Below are 27,803 nucleotides of genomic sequence, written 5' to 3' on the forward strand. Positions count from 1 at the left end.
TAAACCCACATTTTCTGATTATAGATCCAAAGTCTTTGGGTTCTAATATACTTCTTTTTCTTTAGACCAAGTCCAGAATCCCTACTTATTCTTTCTTAAATTTCACCAAATTTTTGTTTCTGAGTACATTAATAATAATATTCACACATCTGCCAGAGCAACACTTTTTGAATTTTTCAAACTAAATTAAGAAAAATACTACAGTAGTGTTATGGGCCAGAACTTGAAACAAGGTGCTAAGTCAATGGAATTGATAGAGACCATGGTTATTTAGCATGATCCTTTACAGTTCTCTAGTTCAGTACATATACTTAGTACTTACAATAGTTCTACAAGATTCACACCTTTGATAAGAGAGCATATATAAGCTAGGAGCATCAGCCAGGATGCAGTTGGGGAGATTCAGAAGCCAGAAACAGGCAGGAGCTCAAACTCTCAGAACCAAAGCCAGACCTGAAGGCCTCCAGAAAAGCCAAGCCCCAAGTGAAGGAGACAAGACTTTGAAAGAGACATGGGATTGGGACTTTAATCCTTGGCTGCACTTGTGGTGATTACTGAACTAAAAGGAAGACTGCCTCCAGAGACCCCAAGAAAACCTCAACAAGAGAAGATTACATTTTAAGAAAGAATATTACGTTTTAGAGAGAATATTACACAGTAGGGTGATAATAAAATCACTTATATATTAAGTACTTATATAATTAACTCTTCAGGATCATACCTTCAACAAATAAATGATGCAGTGTGAGGTTGTGGACAGAGCACTGAACATTCAGTCAGGTTCTTTAATTTACTACCTTATTTTGTGATCATGGACTTTATCATGTAATCACATGTAATCATGTGACTACTGAGTTTCTCTCAGTCTATGTTCCCTTTTCTGTAACTGATGATAATATCTGAGGTACTGGTTTTATAAGTTTTTGTGAGACTAGCAAAATAATAGTATATTAAGGTACTTTCTAAACCGTATAAACCAGCAATTATTAGTTTATCTTTAAAAGCTTCATCCACAATATAAGTAAAAGTCAATAATTTTCCATGTGCTTTTGAACAAAAAGAAATATTTTAAAGAAATTTGGAGTACGAAGTTCTTAACACCCTATTATCTGTTTTTAATTCAACTACTTAAAATCGCTATATCATTGGCTATTCTAATTTTACTTTAAAAGTCTCAATTTTACATACCCACAAATATATTTCTTATATTTTACTGTGAAATCAACTTCTTATTGTAGAATGTTTTTACTAAAAGTCACTTCCTTGTGGAACTAGTTAATAAAAATGTAATATAAGAGAAAATGTTCCACATTTATAATCAAAAGACTGATTTTTATCCTTATTATGCTTCTTACTACTTAAGTGATTTTTCTGGATTTTCTAGGCCTCCGTTTTTTCCTTTGTATAATGATTTAGAAGTGGCCAATGATGATCTAGTTCAATCTCTTCCAACTCAAATATTATGTTTCTATAGCATTAACTGTAGTATGTTTGTATAGAGACTTATCAATAATGTCCTATTTTTCAGGAAAACAATGGACATTCCTACTTTGTGTTTTTAAACCCAAGCATGCTTAGCATTTCCATATGGAGAAGGAATTCCTACCATCAAAATACAAAATAAACGTTTTCCTAAAAAATTATTCATCTATATGTATATATGTACATATATTCCTTTTTATTCTGTTTTACTTATATGTGAAATGGTGAGGTGTGAGTTAAGATGGTAAATTGGAACTAGTAAAGTGACCAGGCCAAAAAAATGATTTGATGACAAATTGAAAAAAAGATTTTCAATTTCAGGCCCCAGGAATCTGTTTGACCCTATGTCATTTACCAGTTTATAATTGGCCCAGATAAAACCATAAATAGCATGCTTATGAGATTTAAGGAAATAGTAAACCCAGATAACATAATTGTAATTTAAAGAGATTTTGTAGTACCATTTTTTTTTTTTTTTTTTTTTTTTTACTTTAGATACAAGTGAGAAGACTATCTTTCATTTGAAATAGATGAGGAGTCAGGCACCATTGATTCCTATGGAAAATCAAAACACTCAAATATAAAGCATTCATATATTTAGAACCATTTAATTTTTTAACCATTGTGTTATAGACATTGTGATTTCTTCTATTCTACAAATCCAAGTTTCTAAATTTAAAAAAAGTTTCACTACTGAATTATGTATTCACAAGGACATTCAGAAATAAGAAATAAGATTTTAAGTAAAAAATATTTTGATTCTATAGGGTTTTCTGGTTGTGTTGAAAAACTATTGAATAAGTAACTAGGTTATTAAGCTTGCCTAATATTCATAGCATTTCTGTTCTAATGTTCATGCTTGTTCTAAAAACAAAAGTAAAACATAGCAAAACTATGGTACTGGATATTAAGTTGTAGAATTAGAAGAAGCAGCTGTAATTTTGTTCATGTAAGGAGTTTGAGTGACTTTAGGCCTTTTTACATTTCTTTGGTACCGCTGCAGAAAATTGGCTAGTGATTTTTTTTCCCCCCTGAGGCAACTGGGGCTAAGTAACTTGCCTAGGATCACACAGGTAGGAAGTATTAAGTGTCTGAAGTCAAATTTGAACTCAGGTCCTCCTGACTTCAAGACTGGTGCTCTATCCACTGCACCACCTAGCTACTCTAGTCAGTGACTTTTTAAAAAAAAAATAATTAGGCTACAATATGGCAGGCATCTCAAGGCGATTTGATGATTTAATGACAAATGGCTTTGTTTAGATTGCTAAAAACAAGTCTTTGACCACTATATCATTTATTCTAATGGTAGATTTTTCTGTTTCTTAAAGTCTCTTGAAAGTTCACTGCCTAAATGCTATACTACTATCAGCATTAGTAAATCTTTATACACATAAAAAAAACATGTATTTTCTTCTTCTTAAAATTTAGGGAAAAAGAGGCAACCTTAGACACACCAATACCTGAAAATGCATTCTATAATTCTAAATTGTTAAGTAAGGTTCTCCTAGGAATTTAGCAGTTTTTAAGGCTCCTGGAAGTCTTCCACTTATACATTTGTAATGATGTGTACATATTTTTCTCTTCTTTTTGTAGTTAGAAGATCCAGCTATTAGATGGCAGATGGCACTTTACAAAGACTTACCGAACAGAACTGAAGAAACCTCAGACCCTGAGAAGACAGTAGAAAGAGTACTGGACATAGCAAATGTGCTTTTTCACCTTGAACAGGTTAGATATTCTCTTGACTCTGGAATAATAAGTTAATTACAAAGTAGAAACCTGTTTTAAAAAGATGACTGGCTGTATGTACATTTTTATGGATTAAGATGCCATTCTACATGTATATGATATTTAGAGAATACCAATGAATAAGATGTTTTGATGGTTTGCAGAATGTGTAATTTTTAAATATTAATTTATTTTATATTGAAACTATAATTATTCTTTATAAATTCAGAAGAAATTATGATTTAGTCGATGTGAATATTTTTTTCACTGACACAAATTGTCATTTATTCATATTTTCACATAAATTCTCCATAGTAGAAATACCAAATGTCTATTCTTTTATGTTTTGATTTTGAGGGGGTTTTAGCTTTTTTTCCCCTAAGGTAATACCATAATATTTAAGTTACCAATCTGTTGTCCCTATTTTGTGCTGTATATCTAACCTAATTCACATTCTAGTTGTAAAAACCATTAGTTATACACTTTATGCCATTTTTATACAACAGTCATTGTAAGCAAAGCACCTGTCTTTTCCCACTGAACAAAAATCTTTCCATTATCCTTTGAGTTATTTGTAATTTCAATTCATCTCAGACTGTTGTATTATGGTTTTCATAATCATAAAATATCACTTATTGAGTATTGGCTTTAAAAGGGACATCCTTAATAGTAAGCAAAAAAATCACTGTTTCCCAAATGTACTATAGCCTAATTTCATTCTGCTAAAATGTGGGTACAACACCAAGCATGGCACCAACACAACACTTTTGTGATTACAGTTTTAGCGTACAATGGATGGTGATATTCAGTGAATTGTTAAATGGAGTTCTCTATAGTTTCATTTCTCATGAACTTATATGTAATTTTTATTTATATATTAGAGATACTTTCTAGGAAAGCCTTTAACACCGAAAGTTATATTTTTTATCAAATGATTTCTTAAAGTAAATAAAGTATATAAACTAAAAGTATATGTTCTATACACATTCCAATCACATGTTAACATAAATATTATATTTAAGAAAATTGCCACAAAATAGCACTTAATTCCTTCTGATAATTTGGAACCTGACTTAAACTTTTACCTAATGTACATTTGTAATTTTTGTTTTATAAGTTTTTGCAAGAGAAATTTTATATAGAAGCTTAGAATAGTGATGAGAACATTTAGGGTACTTAAAAATACACTTGTATGCCTTCTTTGAGCCTTAGTCTCTTCACCTGAAAAATGAGGGCAACTAAGATATATATCTTCTAACAGGCCACCTAGGTCTAAATCTATCAGCTCATGATTATAATTATATACATGATTACTTTGGCAGGGTCTACTATTAGCCCTCCATTGGAGGTGCTGTTTTCCTTCAAACTCTTGACTCAGTTATGGAAGCACATTCAAATAGATGTGAAACATCCATATTTTTATGTTTTGTTTTGAATCTTCATCATTCAAATATAATAATAATAATATAATAATGACTCAATACTTAAATCAAATTTAGAAACCTGTTTTCAGACTCAGTAAAACTCATTTCAAAAACTTAAAATGTCTTCTGAAACTTAAAATGCTACTTCTTCTCTATTATGACTAAGCTTAATTATAATTTTTCTTTTATCAGGACACCATGATTTTTTTATAATTATAGGTTGACTTTTTATCATATACAAAGGATCAAAAATTTATTCTACCTTCACTTGATCCATCCATCCCAACTAGATTGTGTCCTACCTCATTTTACTTCCATGATTAAGTTCCTTGAGAAAAATATCTATAATCAGTGGCTCCACTTCCTTTCATCTCACTCTCTTTACTGCTCCCTGACTGGTGACTTCATCATTCAACTGAAACTTCTCTCTCCAAACTTACCAATGAATGATTTCTTAATTGCAAATCTAATGACCTTTTCTCAGTCCTTATCCTTCGTGACTGCTCTTCAGTCTTTGATTTCATCAGTCACTCTCTTCTTGATACTTTCTTTTCTCTAGGTTTCATGACACTCCTCTCTTCTGATTCTCCTCCTATCCATCTGGCTTATCCTTTTCAGTCCTCTTTGCTGGTTCTTCATCTAGGTCATTTGTTTTAACTCCAGTTGTCCCTCAACTCCCTGTCCTGTCTAATCTTTCATTATTCATTGTGCTTGGTGAGTTTCATCAATTTAGAAAGATTCAGTTATCATCTCTGCAGAAAATTATTAGATGTATTTGTCCAACACTAAACTCTTGCCAGACTTCTAGCCTGGTGTTTATCTCTTAAACTCAACATGTTCAAAATGGAAACATTTTCTTCCCCCCAAACTTGGAACTGTCCCCTCTTCTTTTCTTTCTCCTGCTTCTCTGTTTTCTTTCAAATCTCAGTTCAATTCCTACCTTCTTCAAGAAGCCTTTCAGAATGAATGCTTTTTAATCTTAGTGCCTTCCTCTGGAAATTATCTTCAATTTACCATGTATAAAGCTTGTTGACATGTTATCTTCCTCATTAGATCGTGAAATCCTTAAGAGAAGGGATTTTTGTGTGTCTTTCTTTGTGTCTGGCACATAGTAAGTGCTTAATAAATACTTGTTGCCTTGTCAACTTGGCTTCTACCTGACATAACCATTTTTATTTTTTCCAGAGACCTACAAATATGGGCCGGCGCTATTACAGTGTGGGAAGTATAGTGTTGAACTGCATAATGATTACTAATTAATTTAGAACCATATTGGAATTTTTCTGCTTTATCTAATTATTTTAATAAGTTTATTTTTCTCTTATGGTAGCAAAACACCATTAACTAAACATCAGCTTGCTTGTTTTTTCTATTGTAATTTAAAAGTTTTATTGTCATTTGTGTACATGTCTTTAAAACTTTAACATAGTAGTAGAAAATTTAACATTTTTGCTAAATTAATAGATTTTGATCTGTTTTTGGGCCTCTGACCTAGAATGCTTATTGTCTTCTGTTTGCTTTAATTTAAGGAGTGCTAGCTTTTTGATGAAAAAAAAAGTTATTTTACTTACACCCATTGTTGTCTTCTAACTTATTATAAGAGATTATTGAGGAATGTTTCAACTTTGTGATGGATATGCTCTCAATGTTTTTAACGATGACTTCTTCAAAGAGAAAAAAGTTAATGTGCAAAATTTTATTTTTAAGTCTACTGGAAGACATCAAAGGGGGAGGAGTCAATAGAATTTTTATATGGACTAATTTTAGATACTGGTGTTGATTAAAGATGACAGCTTTTGAAACATACAGCACTGAAGAAAAAATAGTATGTTTATTCAAATAAAGTCTATCCCAAACTATCTGGTGTTAGTATCAATTATTTAATTGTTCATTATTTATATTAATTAATTATTTTTAGACACTTATTTGTCTAAAAGAAAGATTATATGCTTTCTTGAGCTTCATTTTTCAATACTATTCTTAATTTTTTTGAAGATGAATTAATGTGGGAATTGGATGCTTATTGTATGATTTAATTATATTTCAGGTAGAACATCCACAACGATCTAAAAAGGCTGTATGGCATAAATTGCTTTCTAAGCAGAGGAAACGAGCAGTAGTGGCCTGTTTCCGGATGGCTCCATTATATAATCTCCCAAGGTAAAACAATTCAGTAAGACAGCAGTAGAAATCATTTTACTCCTAATGAATGCCAGTAGATTTCTACCATGTAACAAAAAATAAAATAAAAATAGATTGGGGTGAGAGGATACAGATTGGAAAGAAGTTTTTGGTGCTTTGTTTTTCCACTATTGTACATTCACAGTGAGCTGTGATCTATAATGTAGGACACTGCTATTGGTGCAGAGAATTAGAGCAAAGAGATAAGATAGCAGAGTAGAGAAGTACTCAGCCAAGCTCTCTCAACATTCCTTTCCAAATAATTTTCAAATTATGCTTCAAATTGAATTTTGGAATGTCAAAACCAAAAAAGATCAAAGTAAGGTGTTCTAGCCCAAGCCAACTTAGGTCAGAAAGATACAAGCAAAGTCTCAAAGAAAAAGATAATACTTTAGAAAGCAACAAGAAACTGTTCAAAAACAGTTGGAGCTTCTCTCAGAATCATAAAAGATTTGACAGCTGCCATGTTCAAAGAGAGGAGTGCCTGAAACATATTATTCCAGAAGGTAAAAAATCTGGGATTAAAACCAAGAATAACTGCCCAGAAAAAAATGATCATAATTCTTCAAGAAATAAAATAGATATTTAGCAGTCTTGATGAAAAGACCAGAGGTGAATAGAAAATCTGATTTTCAAGTATAAGGCTGAAGAGATGTATAAGAAGATAAAGGAGAAAAATAAATAGTAAGAAACCCAATAAGGGTAAACTGTGTGTCTTTTTATATGGGAAGATAATACATAAACTTTTTAAAGAACTTTATCATTATTTGGGCAATTAGAAGTATTCTACGTCTATTATATGACAACGTAAAAGTGAATTATTTTAGATTGATATAAAAAATACAATATCAATAGATGCAGAAAAATCTTTGATAGAAAACAATATTCATGCCTATTAAAAACACTGGAAAGCATAGGAATTAATGGAACCTTTCTCAAAATGATAGGTAATATCTATCTAAAAGCAAGAGGAAGAATTGTCTGAAATAGAAATAAATTTTAAGACTTTACAGTAAAATTAGGAGTGCAGTAAGGATGTCCATTTTCATCACTGTTATTAAATATTGTACCAGAAATGCTAGCTTTCTTAATAAGGTAAGAAAAAAAAACCTCAAGGAATAAAAATAGATAATAAGACAACTGTCTTTGCAGAGATGATAATATACTTAAAGAACTATAGAGAATCAACTAAAATTAGTTGAAACAATTAACAACTTCAGCAAATTTGCAGGATATAAAATAAATCTACAGAAGTCATTTACCAACAAATTCAGCATAAAGAGAAACAGAGAGAAATTCCATTAAAAATAACTGCAGATAATATAAAATACTTGGAAGTGTTACCAGGTATTATATAAACACAGTTATAAAACAAAGAGTTTTGAGAACCAGGATTCAAAATAAAGTACTTCTTAGGAAGGATTCATATTCAGAGATGGCACCTAAGCTGTGTTTTGAAGGATGAAATGGATTCTGAGTGAGAGGTATCAAAAGAGTTCATTTCCAGCCATCGTTGATAGCTTATGAGATGTCAAGATGTGATGTCATGTATGAGGAATAGCTAGAAGACTACTTTGAGTGGAATGGAATGTGTGAAAGATAACAAGGTGAAATAAGTCTAGAATGCCAAGAAAAAGGAAAAGAAATAAAGGAATGGTTTAATGTTTGTATTTGTCCAGAAGTTGATGGGAAGCAGAAAGAAGGAAAGTTCACATTTGTTGTAAAAAGTATCTCACAATCTGAAGACATATATTTACCATTTATTCCTCAGCAAGCAAAAGTAAAAAGCAGAAAATTTTAGGAGATCCAACTTCCTACCTTACCTTAGGACTAAACTAGATTAGACATTCATCTATTTATTTATTCATTCATTCATTTGTTTGTTAATTTATTTATTTTTGCTGAGGCAATTGGAGTTAGTGACTTGACAAGGTCACACAGTTAGGAAGTGTTAAGTCTGAGGTCAAATTTGAACTCAGGTCCTTGTGACTTCAGAGCTGGTACTCTATCCACTGTGCCACCTCGCTACTCTTAGACATTTATTTTCAATCAAACACAATAGATGTTCAGTCAATTGATATTTAATTTCCCCATAGAAATTTACACCTCTTTTATATTCTTGTTATGCATCATTTTTTAGTATTGTTATTTGTTTATGTGCTATACTGGATGCAAACTCAGTTTTCTACACATATTAAATTATAAGCATTTTGAGTCATTTCTTCTTTGTATCTCCCCCACTATCTTGTACAATGTTTTAAATATATCGTACATAATAATTATTTGTTGAAAAAGTTGGAGAGATAGTTACTACTCAAGATTAGGAAAAATTAATTCTTAATGGTAACAAAACACAGTATTAAATATCATACAGTGCAACTGATTTTTTATTTTCACTTAATTTATTATTTGAAATTTTTTCTCTTTTTAGGCATCGGGCTGTCAATCTCTTTCTTCAAGGTTATGAAAAGTCTTGGATTGAAACAGAAGAACATTACTTTGAGGATAAACTGATAGAAGATTTAGCAGTATGTGTTTATTGGGGTGATTCCATTTCCAAAGGTTCAAGAAGAGGAATTTATTGTCAACAGTTGTCATAATATTGAAGGAAAAAATTTTGGAAACTTGTTGTTCTTTGAAACCTTTTCTATTTGGGGAAAATTATTCTTCATTTTTTAGAGGGAAAAATGCATCCATTTAATATCAACACATTTGGACATTTTTGCACTCAATGCAAAATTAAAACTTCTGTCTTCAAATAAAGGTATTTGTGGAATTGGAAATTTAGTCTTGATAAAACAGAATAAAATATTGATTCAATAAATGAATCAAATTAAGTAGATCCTATAAGTTCTAGTAAAATATAAGGATTAATTTAGCTGTGAGCAAAAATATAACACAAAGTTGAATATTTTCCATAATTGATAAAATTTAGCCACACTGTGGTTAAAGAAGAATATAAGGACAAAACGGATTTTTTATTTTTTTTTTCAAAAGTTATTTCCATGGACGTAACAGACTATCTTTTGTCATATTCAGTATGGGCATTTCAGGTTTTGAGTTTATCGAATATTGAGTCAAATGGTATAGTCTTTTAGCGGTTATTTGGAGGAAGACAAGGAAAATAATGCTTGATATGAGAAGCAGATTTTGCATTCAAATGTCTTTTATTTTCTAAAAAAACAAAAAAGGCAATTTATTGCAAATGTTTGGTAAATGATTCCTAGTTAAACCTTTCAAAACCAAGGAGACTGGATGTCATCAACAAGTTCATAAAAATAATGTTCAGAACTATTCAGTTGTCATATATTTTGGTGAACTTCTTAAATAGTCCAGTGTGAATCTGTTTTGTTCTCCCTTCCATTCTTGAACATGTGTCTCTTCAGCATGAAATGAAAAAAATTCTTTCACCATTAATCATTTCTTAAGCTGTCATTACAGTTATATAATTATTTAGGAATTTTCCTCATTTTACTTTTCTTATAGAAACCTGGAATAGAACCACCAGAAGAAGATGAAGATATAAAGAAAGTTGATCCTCTGCATCAGCTGATTCTCCTGTTTAGTAGAACAGCCTTAACAGAGAAATGGTAGGGTTGGGGAAATCTATGTGATAATATGGTATAAACTTCATGTAACATAGGTGGAGTAGAATCATCCACATAATGTGAGTGATATTGTCAAGCACTAATTCATGTTATAATGTCTTAGAGTAATAATAGTTGGATGCTGAGTTCCATTTTTTTTTCATTTTTGTGCTTAGGTTTTTCTATCCATTATGATGCTTCTTCCAAAATTGCTTTCTTTTTACCTAACATAGTCATTTTAATAAAATAAAATTTCAAAATGAGCTACCTTCTTGAAAAGCAAAGACTAAATGTATCCTAAAAACTTGAGTGCAGAATATTTTTGTAGTGATAATGTGTATGGTTAAGAGAAAAAAAAAAGAATTGGAAAGGTGTTAAGTGAAATTTTTCCTCCGATATTTTTAGTGGGGTGACTGATCATAGGCAAAGAGTTTAACTCTCTAAGACTTAATAGATACCTTTTTTAAATTTCCTTTTCCAACAGGTTTTATATACTTCATTTATTTAATAAATAGAAAATATGAACTTAACCTAGCTTTAATAACTCAGGATCATTATAATGACTCCCAATTATTAAAATATAATTTCTCTCCTTAGGCTACTCTCCACAATTTCTATTTGCGTTTGCTGAATTTGCAGTGAATGATTGTTTCTTTTAGGGGTCTATGGATATCCCTGCAATGTTTGGAATAGTTTTCTAATCTTATCCCTAATGCTAGCATTGTTGGGCTATCTATTAATTATCAATTGGTATCAATTATCTTAATTAACTTTTGGAACTATTATTTACTTTTTCACTGGGTGACATAGTAAAAAGAGTTGATATAAAAACAAAGTTTGGGATATTTGCTCCCAAAAGTATATATCATCCAAGGGAACATACTTACAGAAACATATGGCAGTGTAATAACTTAAAATCCTTGGCTGAATGAGGTTTTATCTCCCTTTCTGGGGTCTTGCTCTTATGGGCCCCTGGGTTACCTTTACTCCCTGTATCTAGTTTGACCTTGGCTCACAATGTAGATCCAACCATCAGCCCCTGCTCTTCCTGGAGACACTGTCACTTAGAAGAAGTCCAAGTCTTTCTAATTATAGGGATTGAAAGTTCATCCTCTGATTGGAGGTGAGAGGTCGAGTCAGATTTTTCCCTTCTCAAGGGACTCCTTGAGTGATTCCTTCTCAAGGACTCAGTTGGAGCTGTTTCACCGCTTGTGGGCCTACTGTTAGAATTCTGAATTCCTAATTGGCTTATTTTTTGTCCAAGTTTGTAGGGCATAACTGTTTACAGTCCTAATACTTGTTGGATTTGGTGGGGAATTTTTGTTCAGTTATTTTTCAGTAGTGTCCAAATTTTTATGACCCCCCTTTCAGGTTTTCTTGGCAGAGATATGGGAGTGGTTTGCCATTTCCTTCTCCAGCTCATTTTTCATATGAGGAAATTGAGGCAAAAAGGCCCAGCGTCACATAACTAATAAGTGTCTGAAGCAAATTTGAATTGAGGAAGATGAGTTTGACTACAGGAACAGCACTCTATCCCCTGAGTCACCTAACTGCCCGTCTCTGTGCTTCATCTCATTTCATCTAATGGCTCAAAGCATTTCATTGCTTAAAAATTAATTGAGGACCTTTTTCAAATCTAATTTATGCCTTGACTGATTCAATAGGGTATCTATAAATTGTTGGCCACGTTAAAACTTTGGTTGGTAGCAAGGCATATTGTTATATTAATTAGTGTTGAGTATAGAATGCCCTTTATAGATTGGAATGACTAATTTGGATGTTTCATGCCTGGCTGTCAGCTGTCATTTCACATGAAAGTGTAGAACTTGTTGTCTGGCACCTAATAATCTTCTAATGTGCCATTTTTCATAGGTTGGGGTCTAAGAAATCAAATAATGAGAACTACTGAAGTTGTGTGTAAATGGAATTAATATATTTTGAATGATATTCTGGGTAATTTTTTTTATTTTACAGAAAAAAGGGAATACACCACAATGTATTTTATGATGAATATTATTTTTAATGATTCTAAGGCCTTTTTTTGGTTTTATTCAGGAAGTCTCTTCTCCAGGTAAGCAGGTATATCTAAAGTTGAATGTATCTGTTGACTATACAATCAGTTATTACAAAAAGCAGTGAGGACATTTAAAAAATTATTTTATTTAAATACATTTCTTTTTTTTCTCTTCTTTTTTTCCAGCAAATTGGAAGAAGATTTCCTTTATATGGCTTATGCAGATATTATGGCCAAGGTAATTTGGTTTATTTTACTGACTTTCTAATCTTTTTTTTTTAAAACAATGGAAAATCAGATGTTCTTAAATAGGAAAACAATATAAATATCATTCTTAGCAGTTAGAAATATAAAAGCATATAATCTTACAGTTGAAAAATGTTAAAAGTTATCCTGTTTGCCATAAGAGGTCAATGTAGTCTTTAATCACTTCCAGTGATTATTAAAACATTCTTTGTACTCAGCCAAAATCTTGCAACCTTTATCTCTTACTCACTGTTATTAGATTTGCCCCCAGAAATAAGAATAAATACCATCTTTTTTTTTCATAATAGCCTCCTGATATTTGTAAAAAGTTATCAATTCCCTTTACATTTTTTTCTCCTTCAGGCTAATCACTTCACTTTATTCAATCATTATCAGCTTCTAAACCCATTCATCATCCTGTTCTGCATCCTTCAGTTCTATATTTTATTAATGTTCATCTTAAAGTGTGATATCCTGAAATAAGCCCAACAAACCAAATATCTTTTCATCAGCTTAGGTTATCTTAATTTTTTGTTGACTGCTTCACACCAAAATTTATAATAAACTTCTAATCAATCATTTTTTAAAAAACTTTGCTGTTGTTTTTTCTTCACCTTTATTACTGTTAACTCAAATTTTCGTTCATCCCATACTTATCTTTTTGAATTAATAATATAGGACTTTATCTGTATTTGTATTTTGCTAGTTTTAGGCATATCTTTTTGATCTAGAGATTTTCCAGATCAAACTCTCTTTCCTTATTGTTTGTCCTTTTGTCTATTTGATTAGTATGCTTTTAACATTTTTATCTAAGATATAAAAGAGTTGACCAAGACAGACCAAGATGTCATTGTAACAGAAACTTCACTTTAAACTGAATCAGTATGCTTACTGCATCCTCTGATACTGTTGTTTAAAACATTGCATATATTTCTCTCTTTACTATCATTCAAACTACATTTCTCTATTTTATCCTCAAAGTAATCATTAAAAACTTTCAAATCTCTTGAAATCTAGATACTATATATGTATGTATGTAGTATTCTACTGATATATCTATTTAGGAACACCTCTTTTTTGCTAAATTTTTATACAAAAAGATATATGGCATAGTACATGAAGAACCTGATTCAGAGTCAGGAATAAATTGAGTTTAAGTCCTGCCTCAGACATATTATTTGTATATAACCATAAGCAAATTATTTAATCTAACAGTGCCAAAATGGATCTTTGCAAATTGATATGATTGTCTATATGTAATGGTGAAAGGAATTTATATGCCAAGTTTTTACTATACCATTTTAATCATGAATCCATTGTCCCTTCAAAAATAAAGTTCTTATTACTAATCTGTTTTAGAATTTTGCAAGGAAATTATGTTAAACTAACTTTTCCATTTTTTCTTTTAAACAGTGCAGATATTTTCTCATTTCCAGACTTCTAGGATCTTTCCCATCCTCTTAAAACTTAGATACCTTAAAATTTAAAACTCTTATATTATCGCAGGTGCTTCAGATCTTAGTGCAGTGTTTTGCTCATAGAAAGAAACTCATAGAAGAAATTATATTCATGAGTGTCCATTTTTTCTTTCTTGTAGGTTATTATTCTGTTCTCTACTAAGCATTGTTTTTCTTGTTTCCCTTCCATTCCCCCTCTCGGCTTCCCCAAGTAAGCTAGAGGGTTTTTTTTTTACAGTTCAAATAGTTATTTTATTTTATTTTTTAATAATAACTTTTTATTTTTCAAAATACATGCAAAACATTTAGCCTTACAAAACCTTCCTGTTTCTCCCTACTATTCCCTCTCCTCTCTCCCCTGCATATCAAGTAATCCAATATGGATTAAATATGTGGATTTCTTCTCAACATATTTCCACATTTATCATGTTGTATAAGAAAAATCAGATCAAAAAAATCAGAAAGAAAAAAACAAGCATTCAAGCAACAACAAAAAGGTAAAAATAGTATATTATGATCTACATTCAGTCCCTATAGTCCTTTCTCTGGATTCAGATGACTCTTTCCATTCACAAGTCTATTGGAATTTGCCTGAATCATCTCATTGTTGAAAAGAGCTATGTCCATCACAGTTAATCATCACATAATCTTATTGTTGCTGTGTACAATGTTCTCTTGGTTCTACTCACTTCACTCAAGATCAGTTCATCTAGGTCTTTCCAGACCTCTCTGAAATCATCCTGCTGATCATTTCTTATGGAACAATAATATTCCATAACATTCATATACTAACTTATTCAGCCATTCTTTACCCAAACCGATGAGCATTCATTCAGCTTCCAGTTCCTTGTCACTACAAAAAGGGCTGCTACATGTCCCAGTTTTCCCACATCCCCTCCAACATCATAATCTTTTTCCTATCATCTTAGTCAATCTGAAAGGTGTGAAGTAGTACTTCAGAGTTGTCTTAATTTGCATTTCTCTGATCAATAGTGATTTAGTGCATTTTTCATATGTCTAGGAATGGCTTTAATTTCATCATCTGAAAATTGTCTGTTCATATCCTTTGACCATTTATCAATTGGAGAATGGCCAAAGAGGTTATAGTTAAGCACAGATATATTTAATAGATATATACATATATGTATACATATATGCATGCATTCACACCCATCCACAGACCCACACATATGTACATACATTTTACATTCATTCCTGCTACTCTTTGTAGTTCTTGTATATATATCTCTCCTTTCCTATCCCTGCTAACTCTTCTACTTTAACTCTGCTACTTAACTTGCCTTGTTATTACTCAACCTCCCCACCACCCGTGGCTCCCTCCCATGTCTTTTTTCCTCACCCTTTGTCTCCCTTCTGCCCATCTCTCCCTTCCTTTTTCTTTATAGATTTTTGGAGGGTGCTATTTTCTTCATTGTGTATATGTAGTTTTTCTTATTTAATCCATTCCCAATATGAATAGGTTTTCATCCCTTTTTCCCACTGTCATGACTCTGTCTATTCTTCCTCTGTACCTCATTTGCATAAATCTTTTTAGCTATTCAATTACTGAAGTTAATCTTAAACATATGGTATGCATTTTCATGTAAAAAACATAAACAATGTATTCATGTTAAATTCCTTGAGATTAATTTTGGATATTGGCTCTTAAATGTTAAATTTTCTATTGTGTTCTGTTTTGGTTGAAAGAAAGTCCTGAAAATCTGTAAGTTCATTGAATATCCATTCTTTTTCATTCATTATTATGGATAATTTTGCTGGATATGATATTTTTGGCCACGGGCCTAGTTTTTTTAATTGTCCGTATATATGATTTCAGGAAAAATTTTTATTGTGACTGCTAAGTCCTGTACAATTCTAATTGTAGTTCTAGCATATTTGAATTGTGTTTTTCTTGTTTTTTGCAAACTTTTCTCTTTGATCTGGGGGCTTCAAAATTTGGCAGTAATATTCCAATGTGTTTTCTGTGATGGCCGAGTATTTTAAAATCAGCTGGAGTCAGGAATTCAGGTTAAGGGAAAATCCTCGATCTTTATTCTTTGCGGAGGTGAAGGGGGATGGCGATAGGAAGTGAGAGCATGAACCCGACCAGCAGTCTCTCTCCTCTCTCTCTCTCTCCACCCACAAAAATTGTCTCTACATCATTTCCGATGCAACACATCAAAATTTGCACAGAGAGTGGGCGGGGCCATTCTTTCTCCAAGCATATATTAATAGAGTATCGTCTAATTGCTATTTAGCCTCACGTGCTTGGGACCTCAGTGCATCAACTCGAGCTTCAGCCCATTACAGTTTTCCACAAAGGATCTTTTTGAGGTAGTGATTAATGGATTTTTTCTATTTCTACTTTTCCTTCATGTTCCATCAGTCTAGAACAATTTTCTTGGATTATTTCTTTCATTATTGTGTCAAAGTTTGTTTTTTTGGTTTTGTTTTTGTTTTTTTGGTTTCAGCTTTTAGATAGTCCAATTATTCTTATATTTTCTCTTCTTGATCTTTAGATCTCTTGTTTTTCTTATGTTTCACATTCTGTTCTATTTTTTTCATTCCTTATATTTTATTATTTCTTGGTTTCTTATAGCTTTACTGGCTATCCTTTGCTCAATTCTAATTTTCAAAGAATTATTTTTGTCTTTAAGACTCTGCCCCTTTCTCTCTCTCTGTCTGTCTCTCTCTCTCTTTCTCTGTCTTCAATCTTGTTTTCTTTGGTTTTCATTTTTTTTTCTTTTAGTTTTTCCTCAACATCTCTCATTTGATTTTTAATCTTTTTTGAGTTCTTCTATAAATTCTCTCTGGGCAGGGAGCCATTTCACAATACTCTTTGAGGTAAGAGAAGTTTTTTGTTGTTGTTGTGTTGTGTTTTTTTTTTTTATTTTGTTTTGTTTTGTTTTGTTTTGCTTTAGTGTCCTCCTTTGGAGATGAATTCCAGTCTTCCCTGTTCCCATAGTAGGTTTCTATGGTTGGGCTCTTGCTTCTTTGTCAATTCATTTTTTTTTTTTTTTTAATGAGAAGTATTAGTGTAAGTACTTCTAATCATGATGTGAGAGAAGGTACCTGTAGCTTCCCTATCTCTCTTCTAACCCTGGAACTCAAACCAAGAGCTCTCCTCTTTTGCAAGTGCCCACAGCCAGCAGCATCCCTGCCTGACTGCACTCACAAGCTACTGGTTCCTTCTCACCCAGGGTGGGGTCTCTGTAGTGGCAGCTGGTGTTCCTAATCATTTGAGTTTTTCTCAGTCTTTCCAGACTTAGATCCCTAACTCCTCTTGTCTGGGAGGTGAAAGCTTCTGTGGTTCTTGCTGTGTCTCCAGCTAAACCCTACTAGTCCTAGGGTCCCTACCTGGTGTTTGTGCAGAGGTAGCCAGGAGTTGTCGGCACTTTACACTGGTTAATCCCCGCCTGGATTCTTTCTTCAGATCTTCTTAGGTTGTATCGGGAAGACCCCAGTTCTGCCTCAGATCTTCTTGATTTTTGACCACTCTGTATTTGCTCTAAGGTGCAAATTTGTTCTCTTTGAGGGGAAATTAGGAGAGCTTAAAATTTATTGACCTATTCCACCATTTTCCCAGAATTCTACCCTTCTCTATCTCTTTTTAACATTACATGATCTACTCCAAACAGTCACTCTTTCTTCCTTGTCCTTCTTACTCAAAATGTTCCTCTTTACTGCCTTCACCATGACTAAAACAAAACAAAACAAAACAAAAACCTTTTATTGCCTTTATTACAAATATTAAATTTACTCTGGATTTTCCATTACTAATATAATTATCACAGGACTGTGCTATTCTTTTCTAATTTTCCTCAATTCCAAAGCTTCCAATAAGCATACATCTTTTTTTCCCCAATAAATATTATATTTTCTTTTTTGTACTTCTGAAATTTCAGGTTGTTGATAAACTTCCTATCCCTATCCTGTCACATCACTTTAATAATAGTTCAACTTTCTGCTTGTCCTATTTTGTAAAAGATTAAATGATCACAAGAGCATATCAAAAATTACTCAGCTGCCTTGCTTCTAACAGAGAAATTTCTAGCACTGGAGTTTTTACTTGCCCAGCAGATGTTCATATAGTTGATTTCCCCAGTCACAACTATATTCCATCTCAGAGTCCATTTTAATGTATGCATCTAGAACTTCTGGTCCATTTCTTCCTTCTGCTTCTTAATGTACTTCTGTTTTGATATTGCTTCTATTTCTGTCTCATATTTTTATCCATGCACTCTTCCTTGATCATTCTCCCTGAAGTTCATGAATTTCTTTATAGAAATATATCATCAGCTTTTTATACAATATTACACTACCTCTCCCATTGATCCAGTCTGCTCTTTTTGAATCAGATATGCTTGTTCTTTACCATTTTCCTATATAACAAAGTTTTCCTGGTACTCTGAGGTCATAATTTCCTTCCTTTCATTTGAAGTGATAGTTCATGTTGTTTATTATATTGTATTCATTGATTTACAGACATAGGTTAATATCATTATAGTCTTAGTACTGGAAGAGTTTATGGAATTCAGTTCAGCCCCTTTGTTTTATAGATATGAGGAAACTGAGACCCAAGGAGATTGTGTGATTTGGCCAAGATCATTCAGACAGTGTAGCTTCACTAGTAGAATTATACCTCATTGTAATCTGGATTGGAACCCTCTTCAAAACCAGTGTTTATTTTTAGCCTGAGTCATGAGTATTATTTCTGCAACTTTTACTTGTGGTTATTGAGCTTCTTAACTACTTACAAGCTGGTTAAGATGACTTTAACTAATTCTTTTCCTTTCAATGAAATGGAGAACCACCAGGCCTTTACCAAATGTCCTGATTCAATGTCATCCGTACCCTGGCACTGTCCTTTAAATAACTGTTAAATACTAAGGACTCTTATGCTTACCATCCATCACTGATATTGCTGTTGATTTTCTTTTTGAGTTGTCTTCTTCAGTTGGAATCTGAGTTCCTTGAGAACAAGGACTATCCTAATTTTTCTTTTTAAATTCATAGCCCTTTAGCATAATGCTTGACACATAGCAAGTGTTCAATAAATGCCTTTACACTCAATCATTCTTTATTCTTGTGAATCACTGGACACTTTTACTGCTATTTTTTTCTTTCTTTTTATTGCCTTTTTCTTGTTGACTCCTTGTCAGCCAAATTTTATTTGAAATTTTTTTTACTCCAGTCTTCATTTTCAGTTTAAACCCCAGTCTTCTCCTCTAGATCAGATTAACAAATTTCCAGGCAAATCTTTTTGATCTACATTAGAAGCACTCAATACTTGGAGGGAAAGTTCAATATTTCTATATCTTAAACCATTTTTCAGAAAGCTAAATCCCATTTGTCATTTTAGCAAACTATTCCTTTCCCTATTATTCTCTTCAGAAGGCCCTAACCTTAAATTTGCAGCAGTGATAGAAATATGACTATTTTGATCTATGTCATTTACTCTCGTAGTTAGAATTAATAATACCACAGGTTTCTTTTAATAACTCCCATATATTACCAGAAGTTAACAAATTTTCAGGTTTTAAAAGCCTATCACATTCTTCATAAGATTCCTAGGAAAATCTTCATATTAGTAATGTTATTAACTAAATATATAGCCATTTCCATATTTCTTAGTAGGAGTTCAGTAACACCATGATTCAGCTCTTCTTCTAACAAAGTATCCTAAATCCTGATGACATTCCTAATCTTTCTATGGAGAATGGAAATTTGTGTCTTTTTCAGAATGTCTAGACTTTAGGAGAAGATTCTTATGCTTGTTAAGCAACTTCATTGGTTCTAAGATCCTTTTTCTTCTTGTCCTCCTACATGTCATATTCTCCCATCTTCTAATATCTTGACATTGGTTTCAGAAATACATTGTAATGTCAAGACAGGACAAAAGAGGGCATGGTCTTTACTTTTAAGTTATTATAACTTGAACAAAACAACTGTATTGAGTTAAATATATACAATGTAATATATGCCAATTATTTTGTTGTTGTTCAGTTATTTCAGTTATGTCCAACTCATTGTGATGTCATTTGAGGTTTTCTTGGCAAAAATAATAGAACTGTTTGTTATTCATTTCTCCAGCTCATTTTACAGATGAGAAACTGAGGCAAACAGGCTTATGTGACTTGCCCAGCTAGTATGTGTCTGAGCTGGATTTGAACTCAAGTCTTCCCATCCCTAGGTCCAGTATTGTATTCTTTGTGTCAGCTACTTGCCCTCTATGCCAGCTACAAATTATATAAAACATTGTTTCACTTAAATATTGTAAAACACCTATTAAAGTTTTTCTTCATTTTAAATCATAAATTTGTATTCAACATATCATTTACAAAAGTATTCCTATTATTTTTATTGTCATTCCAGTTGAAATATAGCACTAAACAAATTCCTATTGTTATTATTTCTTAATTTGATATAACAGTTAATTTGGTACTTTCATAATTTCAATGTAGGAGTGTTGTTAATAAGAATGATTACATGGAAATATTCTGGGCACACAATATATTGTATCATATGTGATACTTCCTTCCCACTGCACAATATAATCTTGTTGCCTTTTTTAAAATATTTTATCAGAGCTGTCATGATGAGGAAGATGATGATGGTGAAGAAGAAGTTAAGAGTTTTGAAGTAAGAGTGGCATTTTTTGTTTTCTTTTTCTATCTGGAAACATTATTTCATAGCTTATAACCAACATTTATGTTTCTTGCTTCATGCTTCCTGCAGCTTATTGTGTCAATGAACTGCATGTTAGAATCTGAATTGACAAAATTGAGTCTTAACATTTGCAGAAGTTTAAGGGGTAGGGGATGAGGGGTGCTGGGAGAAGGCAGAATAGTAGAGCAAAATAGTAGAGCAAAATAAAACCCATATGTTCAGAATGAGTGTTTCTCAAGAGCCTCAGAGATACTACCTCTTCTACTGAACTTTCAAATATTTTGTTACTAGGGAAAATTTTCCCCTTGAAATCCTAGTAGAAATTTAATAAAGGAAGGTATTATTGAATCAAACCATTGCTGTGATTTATCATTATACCATTAATTAGCCATGTTTATTATTTTGGCTTAAAATTTAATACAAAACATATGGATATTTTTAATAATTATTTTCCCCTGAATTTTAAAAAGTCACAAGATTGAAGATTTTGACTAATTTTTATTTCTGCCAATCAGACCACTCATTCCTTGTACATATGTAGATAATTGCACATGGTGCAATTTGCATGCATGAGGCAGGAGTACCTATTTTCTTAGGATTGCATTTTTCGAATTTTTATCATAACAGTTTTTATATTTGCATATTTTCTTTATAAATTTTTGAAACTTTATTATTATTGATCAGTTGCTTTACCTTAGAGAGGCAGGTAATTATCTACCCCTATACTAATAGAATATTGTTTCTTTTCAAATGAGAAGAATTATTCTTTGCTAACTGTCATTCTTCTCAATTCTTGGTTTCATTTCTCCAAAGAGAAATTTTGTATAAAGTAATCAGTTTGAAGGGACAAGCTCAAATTAATTTATTTTTCTGTCACTTCATTTATATGTCTGTTTTAAAATATTAGTTTGAAAATATAGCCGCAATAATTATTAAAAAATACAGTGGACTCATTAAAAACATTTTTGAAAACAATACCTTTCCTGGTATTGAGCCTTCATATAATAATTTCAGCATTTCTGCAGTGCTGAAAAAGAACTTGTGAAAACAAGTAATATTACTGACCCAAAAAACCCACACATAAAATTAATATCTTACCTTTTTATCTGATAAATATGTTAACTTTGAGTCCATCTTTATTGATTGGAGAATACATTTTATTTTTTTTTAAATTCAAGCAGCAAATAGTATTGTCTGAAGTGCACATCATGTATGGTCTATCAGTTGTCTTCAGAGCAATTATGTGGACACTTGTTTATTGCTATTTTGCTTCTTGTCCTCACCCTTCCTTAAGGTCACAGGATCCCAACGCAGCAAGGTAAAAAATATATATATATATGTGTATTTGTCTGGGTCTGAGTTTCAGTTTCTTGTGACATTTACCTTTGTTAGACCCAACATCTTCAATGCATTAGTAGAAAAAGTTCTTGAAAATCTTCCTCCAAGTTTGTGGCACCAACACAACTTGTCTTATCATTGTCTCTCATCTGGTTCAAAATAGTGTGTTCTTCTTGCTATTTGGAGGATTCATGATTTGATGTTTTTATAGGCATGCCAAGAAAAATTATTCTGATTATCTTTTGATATTACCAGATCCATGCTTCATCTGGCTTCGTCTTTCTTGATGTTATATTTGACACAATTCTACTTATGAGAAAACAAAGTAGGTGGTTGATAATATTGCTGAAACTAGATAAGAATTCACTTTTTTCACTGAAATGTCATCATAATGGGATCCTAACATATAAATTTTTAAAACTGCTAATAGTAAATGACTTTAATTTTAAAAAAGCATTCCAGGTCTCCATAATCCAAAGTGGTATTTTGGAAGATCAGTTTTTTGTAAGTTTTGCTGAGAGGAAAGTTCTCGGTCCAGAACTGCAGATGTAGGCAATTATGCTTTTGTTATTTTGTGTGTGTGTGTGTGTGTGTGTGTGTGTATGTGTGTATGCATGTGTGTGTGTGTGGGGGGGGTGTTCTCTGGGGCTTAGATAGGAAGGTGTATCTAAAGAGCAGCATAAAGTAAATTTGATTCTTGATTTCAGGAGAAGGGTTATCTTCCCTCTCATTAGCTTTTGAGCAACTTTTCTAGTGGTGTTATCAAGTAAGATTTAGCAGATATAAGATTCTCCTCAAAGGTATAGGTGTTGATAATATGGCAAAGAGATAGGATTACTAAGGATTCCTTCTGGTTCTAAGACAATGAGACAGAGATGAGATAGGGATAGGATAATGGACCTTATCCAATCTAAAAACAAAATATACCACTGAGGCATGATCTCCAGATAACCCTGTTGTTAAATAAGAACATAATTTACTTGTATGATGTGTAAGAAAATGTTTTCATATTCTTACAAGACATGTTGTATTAATATTAATAACCCAGAATGTTTGTACTATTCTTTGGGGCACTGTGGCCGAGTGGTAAGAGAGCTGACTCCAGAATAAGGAATACTTAGGCTAAAGACTTTCCCTGACACATGCTGGATGTGTAACTTTGAACAAGTCAGTTAATCTTTCAGTGTCCTACTTGTTCAGTTATTTCATTTTTGTCCAACTCTGTGATCTCATTTAGAGTTTTCTTAAAAAAGAAATGAGAGGTTTGTTATTTCCTCATTTTACAAATGAGGAAACTGAGACAAACAGGGTTAAGTTTCTCAAGGTCACCCAGCTAAATGTTTGAGGCCAGATTTCAACACAGGACAAAGAGGCTTCATGACTCCACGTCCAGTACTCTATCCACTGAGCCACCTTGTGGATTTTGGATTGTGCCTCCTTTCAGAGAAAATTTGCTGTTGCCAAATGTTTATGCTAACAAAACCAAAGTGACAAGTTAAAAAAAAAAAGGACAGAACTGTTCTTTTAGGGTATATAATCCTAATACAGTTGGTTGAAAAGCAAAAAACAACGTGTGATAGAATTCTGTTTTATCAAGCTGATATCTATTAAGTACTTTTATCATTTTTTTTCTTCAAAATGAATAGATGTTATTATATCATGTAGTTACACTCATTGTGAAATTCTTAGCTACTCTTCTATTGTATTGTATTAATGAGTTTTAGAAAGAAATCTATCTTTTATAATATAATTATTTATTATAAATGGAATGTAATTAGTAGTTGCTGTTGTTTGGTTATATATCGCTGATAATGTGTCTTTTTACTTCCAAAAGTCAGTGAACCTAAATCTGTCCAATACATCTTTATTTAGTCATTCAATAAGCATTTATTAAGCACCTACTAAAGCACAGTGAAGACAGTTGTGGCTATTGTAAGCAGCTTGCAGCATATTATAAATTTCACAGGAAAGTGTAGTAAATGTTGGAGAAATTTATTATTCCTGGGGGTAAAATGTCAGGAAACATAGACTGACCAAAAAGCAAGATTGAGATAGTCAGTGGTCAGTAGTTGTGCTACATTTATATCTAAACAATGTCAAGAGAATTCAAGAAACATTTTAGTGTTTGGGTAGACTTTGGTGACATTTAGGAGACTAGATTTCTACAGGATATTCAGAAGTGGGTGGCTTGTCTTCTGCTTCATCGAATTGCCACAAATAGGTGGCACAGTGCAAGATCATAATGAATATAATACTTTATGGTTTATAAAGTACTTGACATTCATGATTACATTAGATCCTTACAACACCTGTGTGAAATAGGTGCTATTCTCATTTTAAAGATGAATAAACTGAACCTGTGAGAGATTAATGGACTTTCCCAGGGACATAGATAATAAGTGCTAGATTTATTACTTGAACAGAGGTCTTTCTGATTTCCAGTCCAAAGCATATACACTAGGTCACTTGGCTGATAGACCACTGGACTTGGTGTCAGGAAATGTTTCAGACATTTAATGACTCTGTTACCATTGGCATTTCACTTAACCTCACTTAGATTCAATTTCCTCATCTACAAAATTTTAATAATAATAATAATGCCATCCTCATACAATTGTTCTGAAGTTCAAATGAGAATAAATACATTGCATACTTTAAAATGTTACATAAATGCTTATTATTATTACATCAATGAGATCAAACATATATTAAATTCCAAAGTCCCAATTTTTCTCTCAGAACAGGAAGTGCAGGAGAAACAGAGAATAAAAACTTTATAGAAAACAATAACATAATTCAGTTGTGATGGTTTCCTGCTTCTCACTGCTCTTTTGTAAATTTCTCTTCTAATGAAATTCTAACTATCCTTCAAGTTTTACTTCAATTTCCTCCTTCTATATGAAATACTCCATGGTCCCCTTAGATCTTCTGAGATTTGAAAAGTCATGCAAGAGTCCTTAGAACTCTTATAGTTCTTAAAAATATATATATTATTATGTACTATTAATGTGCCTTGTAGCAGTTATTTTGGATGTAGCTTTTCTTCACTTCCAGATTTTAAATTCTTTGAACTGATGGATTATACTTGATTCCTCTTTAATATGGCCTTAGAGTGCCTAATACAATGTTTTCTGCATAGTTGACACTGAAGATATACTCTGAATAGTGAACAAATTGTTAAACACTAGGTAGTATAAACATGTGAAAAGTACTCTAACATATTTGAAAACTTAATAAAATTATCAGATTCTTGTTGATAGATTATAATCACAAATTTAGAAACAGAGCCCACATTTGGTAGACAGCCTGCCTACATTTAGAATACTGAATTTTGAGGCAGATATCTGGGTTTGAATCCTACCTAATTATGCTTATTACATGTGGAGTGTTAAGCAAAGCACTTGACATCTCTTGGTTTAAGTTTCTTCATTCTTCATTTGTAATATGAAAGATATGATCAAATAATTTCTAAGGCTTCTTCCGGTTCTAAATTCTATGATCATAAAAGTATGTAAACCACACAGTGATATTCTAATGAGGGCTTTTCTTCCTTTTTATAGGAAAGACATATTTAAAAGTAGAATTGTTTTCATTTGTGAGAGAATTCATTCTCATGTTGAGATTCACTCATTAATTGGGGTCTGATTGGATACAAGAAGGCATGGTATGATATGAAAGGTATCAGATAATCTCAGAATTTAAAAAGATCACAAATCAATACTTAGTAAACTAGAGCTACATCTATAACATGTTTGCAAGTGTTAGTCACCCAGCATCTTAATCAAATCTTTATCATCCATAAAAAGGAACCTACCACCTCCCTAGGAAATCTGTTACACTTTGGAAGAATTCCAATTGTTAGAGAGTTTTCCCTTAAAAAATTATATTTGCATGTTAGCATCTTTTCTTTCTTTCTTTCTTTCTTCCTTTTTTTTTTTTTTTTTTTTAACTATTGCTCCTAGTTCTGATTTCTGCAGTCAAGCAATACAATGCTGCTTTCTTTCCACATGATCCTCTTTCAGATACTTAAACCAACTGCATTGGCCCCTTAAATTTTCTTTTCACCAGTTTAAATATCTTCCATACCTAGAATTGATGCTCATATGATATGATCTCCAGGCTCATCATAATCCTGGTTGCCCTCTTTTTCATATATGTTGCCCACAACTCAACATTATATTCCAGATTTGATGAGATCAAGGAAAAGTACATTATGACTATGAGTTCCCTTAGTCTAAACCATATGTAATACACACACACACACACACACAAACACATACCTGTATATGTATATAGATAAATATATATATATATAAAATATATATATACATCAACATATATACATTGTGTATATATTTGTTTTATTTATTAGGAAAAGAAATGTAGAGTTGATGTTTTCTTTATTATATTACATAATTATTATTACATATTTTCTTTCTTAAAATAAATTTTACTTGTATATCTTGCTTTTATATGACAAAATTTTCCCCTAGTATCACTCAGCTTTTCCACTACCAAGCAGACATCACATATAACAATGAATATTTTTTTTTTAAAAGAAAAGGGGAGGGAGCATCTAGGTGGCACAGTGGATAGCATACCAGCCCTGAAGTCAGGAGGACCTGAGTTCAAATCTGGTCCCAGACAGTTAACATTTCCTAGCTGTGTGACCCTGGGCAAGTCATTTAACCTCAATTGCTTCAGGAGAAAAAAAAAGAATAAACAGGGAATTACCACATGATTGAGAAAGTCTGAAAATGTGTGCAATAAACTACACTGGATAACAATGGACATTTTTTGCTGCCCTCAAAGTTGTAGCATTTTTTATCATTTTATGTGGTTCAGTCATTTTAGTCATGTCCAACTCTTTATGACCTTATTTAGGATTTCCTTTGCAAAGATATTGGATTGTTTCCTTCTCCAGTTCATTTTACAGATGAGGAAACTGAAGCAAACAAGAATTAAGGGACTTCCTCAGCGTTTACACAGTTACTTAATATCTGAGGTCTAATTTGAACTCAGGAAGATATGTCTTATTATCTTCAGACCTCATACTTGATTCACTGCTCTGCCTTGAACCATTTCTTTGATAGTTTAGTATTGCAGAATCTGTTAGCAAGAGTTTCAGTTATAAAATCTGTTTTATCTTAGTTGCATATCCTTTTTTTTTTATGTATTTTTTAAACTAATTTTAACTAATAAATACTATTTCTTCTCCATTTGTTTATGGAACATGCTTATCTAAACTAATTTAAACTAATAAATAAAAGAAATAGTATTTATCAATTGCTTTCCACTGTGATATTCATATTAGAAGCATTTAATATATTAATGTTTATTCCCTTCATCTTCCATCCCTCTTTTCTTCAATAAAGTTATTTCTTCTCATACTTTTAACGTTCATTGAAGCCTTTTAGTAATTACTTGCTACAGTATTTTAACATAGAAAACTTGATTAAAGATACTGCATTGTATTAGTAAGCAAGATACCCCGTGAAGTAAACTTCTAAGATTCCAGTTATTATAAGTGTTAAATACTTAAGAAATCTGGATGCTAAAATCATGCTAAATTTGAACAGTTTCAAATTGATCATATGTAAGGATTTTTTTTTTAATATTGAGAAATAAAAGTATAGAAAAACTTCAGTAGTATTGAAGGTTAGAATATAAGGAGAAA

General features: G+C 32.0%; 1 protein-coding gene across 17 annotated transcripts in view; it reads left to right on the forward strand.

Annotated features, from left to right (window-relative positions):
• The window catches only part of RYR2 (ryanodine receptor 2), a 712,857-nt gene that overhangs the window by 568,641 nt on the left and 116,413 nt on the right, over positions 1–27,803 (forward strand). For 7 of the 17 annotated variants that reach the window (XM_031968513.1, XM_031968519.1, XM_031968514.1 and 4 more), the window contains 9 exons: positions 3,076–3,210; positions 5,820–5,855; positions 6,682–6,794; positions 9,247–9,343; positions 10,302–10,405; positions 12,458–12,481; positions 12,603–12,654; positions 20,708–20,761; positions 22,083–22,106. In XM_031968513.1, coding sequence (XP_031824373.1) covers positions 3,076–3,210; positions 5,820–5,855; positions 6,682–6,794; positions 9,247–9,343; positions 10,302–10,405; positions 12,458–12,481; positions 12,603–12,654; positions 20,708–20,761; positions 22,083–22,106 — 639 coding nt within the window. The remainder of the gene's footprint in view (positions 1–3,075; positions 3,211–5,819; positions 5,856–6,681; positions 6,795–9,246; positions 9,344–10,301; positions 10,406–12,457; positions 12,482–12,602; positions 12,655–20,707; positions 20,762–22,082; positions 22,107–27,803) is intronic. The other 10 variants (XM_031968517.1, XM_031968528.1, XM_031968521.1 and 7 more) reach the window with 6 other exon arrangements.

Source organism: Sarcophilus harrisii, chromosome 4, assembly GCF_902635505.1.
Source record: "Sarcophilus harrisii chromosome 4, mSarHar1.11, whole genome shotgun sequence".
Taxonomy (NCBI): domain Eukaryota; kingdom Metazoa; phylum Chordata; class Mammalia; order Dasyuromorphia; family Dasyuridae; genus Sarcophilus; species Sarcophilus harrisii.